General features: G+C 41.4%; 1 protein-coding gene across 1 annotated transcript; it reads right to left on the reverse strand.

Annotated features, from left to right (window-relative positions):
* Nucleotides 1–477: 477 nt before the first annotated feature.
* Nucleotides 478–1065, reverse strand: LOC118984051 (ferritin light chain-like). Its single transcript, XM_037041760.1, has one exon. The coding sequence runs from the start codon at nt 1012–1014 to the stop codon at nt 478–480; it is 537 nt and encodes a 178-aa protein (XP_036897655.1). The 5' UTR covers nt 1015–1065.
* Between the last annotated feature and the right edge of the window lie 2792 nt (nt 1066–3857).

The raw sequence follows: 3857 nt of genomic DNA on the forward strand, positions 1-3857 counted from the left end.
GAAACTACTTGAATCCCCAGACTATCTTCAAGCACAACAGTCTAACCTTCTAGTGCGTAAAATTATCTGGGACATTTATTAAAATTTCAGATAGCAGAGATCCACTCAGATACCCAGAGTTGGTAGCCCTGAGATCATACTAAAAAGCACTGCCCTGGAATTAAATCAGCATACAGAGTAGGCAAAAGTAGGATTATAGTGAATATGTGAAACAGCTTATTCTGTATTATTATTTATTGAGTATTTTATTATTTTCCAAACACACAACTATAAACCTTTTTTTGTCCCACCCTGAATTTACTGCCTTGAACCAAGATATTTTTTTCTGCAAAAAGCTTTATTGTTTTCCATTTGGTCCAATGCAAAGGAGAGGGCTCCAAGGTAGTTAAAAAAGTGTCTAGCGGTTTCAGGGAGAGGCTCAGGCAAAAGCCAGATACCAGGGAAATGCAGAGGGGCTCCTCAATGGCCTCTGCACTCCTACAGTTTCTTAGTCCTGCTTGAGGGTGAACGTTCAAAGAGATACTCGCCCATCCCAGCCTGGGGAATGTCCAGCCTGAAAGATTTAGTCAGGTGGTCACCCATATTCTTGATCAGTTTCATGTCCTCATGCAGGAAATGGTTCTTCAGGGAGTCACAGAGATGAGGTTCTGTGCAGGCAGAACCCAGGGCATGCACATCCAAAAGAGCCCAGTTCAGGTCCTTCTCCAAGGCCAAAGCGGCCATAGCATCCTGAGTTTTACCCCGCTCATCTTGGAACAGCTGCATCACATCATGGAGGAGAATGTGGCCACCACTCTGCTTTTGCAGCTTTAAGATACACTGGGTACCCTCACATTTTTCCGTGGCTAGCTCTTGGTGGGAGTGGCCCACGACCTCCAGAGCCACATTGTCATGGATGAAATAGAAGCCCGAAGAGAGGTCATAGGTGTAGGAGACCCACAGATACAGGTTGGCCAGGTTGTTGACAGCAGCCTCCACTTTGGTGGGATAATTCTGAGGAATTTGGGAGCTCATGATTGTTCCTTAATAGTAGTTAAGGTAAAGAGAATGGTGTTGCTTGGTCTCAGAGACTGTGAATGGCTGAGGGGGTTTTAAAGGTGGTGACTGGCAAAGAGGTTGGAGGGTACTTGGAAATGTGGGGTGTTCCTAGATTCTGTCCAAACTCTGTTGAAGAGACAGATCCTGAGACCATGAGGGCACTGTCACCTTGAACCAAGATTATTTCTAAGAATCTCAATGAGATTTTTAGTGAGATTTAAGATTGAATATTGCTTTAAGGGAATTATTAATTAAAATAATACAGGGTGCAGCACAAATAACACCCTTATTACAAAATCCTTTATTGCAAAATCCTTTATTACAAAATCATAAGCATAGAGTTTTGTAATATAACAATATCACACTAAAGAACACCATATGACATTTTAGGTGAGATATTCAAATTAAAACCATAAAGTATTATACCCATATTATTACCTTACCAACCACACTCAAGCAGGTGTTACTTCTGCTGAACCCTGTATTTATCAGTTTGCCAACTGAAAGCATTTGTTCAAATGTAACACAGTTTAATTTTTGAGAATACAATAAGTACCAAAATAGACATACCTTTGACAAATATATTTGTGCACATATATAAACATAGATATGTATGTATACACTTGTGAGCATTGATCTCAACAATCTGAAGTATCCTTAAAAGAATGTTCAGCCTACTCTTTATTATCTCATTCAGCCTAGCCTTAAATTTCCATTCCTGCTAGACTATAGATGGCATCATTGATTTTTACTTATTGTTACATGCAGGATAATAAATGCAGTGGTTCCTCAGCACTCATTGTTAATTCGTTCTGGAACTCATGACCAGTACAGAAACTGACAAGTACTGAAAAAATTTTCCCATAAGAAACTATGTGATTGGAAATAATTTGTGAGAGTTCCCCAGAACTTTCACATTTTACCAGGCTAATATTAAGTAATGAGGTTGTTTTGTAATGCAGAACCTTAAAACTGAACAGGCATGGATAAAAAAGCAATTAATGACACAAAATTAAAATTTAATTTTACCTGTACTGAAAGGAGTTCCTGGCACAATGGGATGGTGGCTAGGTAAAGGAGGGGGAGGAGAGGAGTTAGTTGTTGGAAGAGGAGTTCTCTTCCAAGACATTCCCAGGTGATTTCTCAGGAGTTTCTTCACCTTTTTTTTTGTTTGTTTCGCCAAACAGTGTTCAAGACTCAGCTTTAGGGAGTTTCACTAAAAACCTATCAAGAAAAACTTGTGCCCTGGCTGGTGTAGCTCAGTGGATTGAACGTGGGCCTGTGCACCAAAGGATAGCGGTTCAATCCCCAGTCAGGGCACATGTCTGAGTTGCAGGCCAGTTCCCAGCAGGGGACCCAAGAGAGGCAACCATGCATTGATATTTCTCTCCTTCTCTCCTTCTCTCCTTTCCTTCCCCTCTAAAGATAAATAAATAAAATCTTTTAAAAAGAGAGAGAAACTTGTTTCTGTCCATGTTTCCAAATGTTTCTAAAGTGTGACATTGTCTGTTCACTAAACAGGTCCATATTTCAGCTTGCTACAGCTTTGTCTACATGATACTTTTCCACAAAGTTTTGAACTTAAACCCATTTACCACACATTTATTTTATCAGGGCAGTAGATGCTTCCTTCCTTCCCTCCTGCTCACCTGAAGCAATTTCCTCAGTCACTATCTGTTGCTGCTCCTTTTGAAGATCCAGCAGCTCCTCAGGGCTGAGCTCTGTTCTGTGCTCCTCCATTAATTCTTCAACATCTTCAGCATTGACCTCCAGGACCATGGACTTGCCCAGAGACACAATATGTTCCCCTATTGGGCTACCAGGATCACCCTCAAAGCCTTCAAAGTCTCTTGGAGTTACCACTTAGAGCTCACGGCCTTGTAAGAGATTTCATGCCAGACCTCACCTATGAGAGTAACTCAGTGGAGGATACCTAAATGGTCATTTCAGAACTCTCTTGAGTGTCATCTGTGTTACTTCAAAACACCTCTGCAACAGGATCTGAGTATAGAGATTTTTGAAGTTGGAAATGACTTGCTGGTCCCTGGGCTGGGGCAGAGGAGTTGTGTTGGAGGCCAAGCACTTCACAGCTATGAAACTGAACTCCTCTAATAAGTCGTCCTCCCAGCCTGGAGGGTGAGCAGGAGCATTGTCCATAAATACCAAAGCCCTCAGAGGCAGTTTGTTTTCCTGCAAATATTTTTTCACACTTTGTTCATCCCCTCTATGAAGAACTAACTCATCACCCAAGCTTTAGTATTGGCCCTCCACATCACACCTAATTTGCTTTATATCATATTCTCTCCCTTGAAAACTCACAGGTTTTCACTGTGCTACACTAGTAGAAGCTAAAGTTTTAAATCCCCACTAGCATTCCCCACGACAATAGAGTTGGCTTGTCCTTTCATCAGCCTATGCCCTAGCAATGCCTTCTCCTCTTAAGTGAGGTAGGTAGGTTCTGTTAGGCATTTTCTTCCAGAACAAACTAATTTCACTGCAGTTAAACACTTGTTGTGGGACAAAACCCTCAGCCTCTACATACTCCCTAAACTCTGTGACATAGCTTTTGTCAGCTTCTTTGTTGGCAGTGGCTGCCTTTCCATGCCTCAGCATACTATGAATGCCAGTGCTTTTTCCAAATGTATTGAAGCATCCATGACTGGCTTTAAACATTTCAGTGCTCTCACCACTTGTTCCAGGTTTGACTATTAACAGATCAGCATGCAATTGCCTAGCTTTCCCACAAATTATTGCCTGAGAAATGCTGTCACCCACTAACTGCTTTTCATTAGTGCAGATGTAAAACAATTTTTTTAACT

Source organism: Sturnira hondurensis, unplaced genomic scaffold (assembly GCF_014824575.4).
Source record: "Sturnira hondurensis isolate 20B ecotype Veracruz unplaced genomic scaffold, ASM1482457v3 Scaffold0003201, whole genome shotgun sequence".
NCBI classification, from domain to species: Eukaryota; Metazoa; Chordata; class Mammalia; order Chiroptera; family Phyllostomidae; genus Sturnira; species Sturnira hondurensis.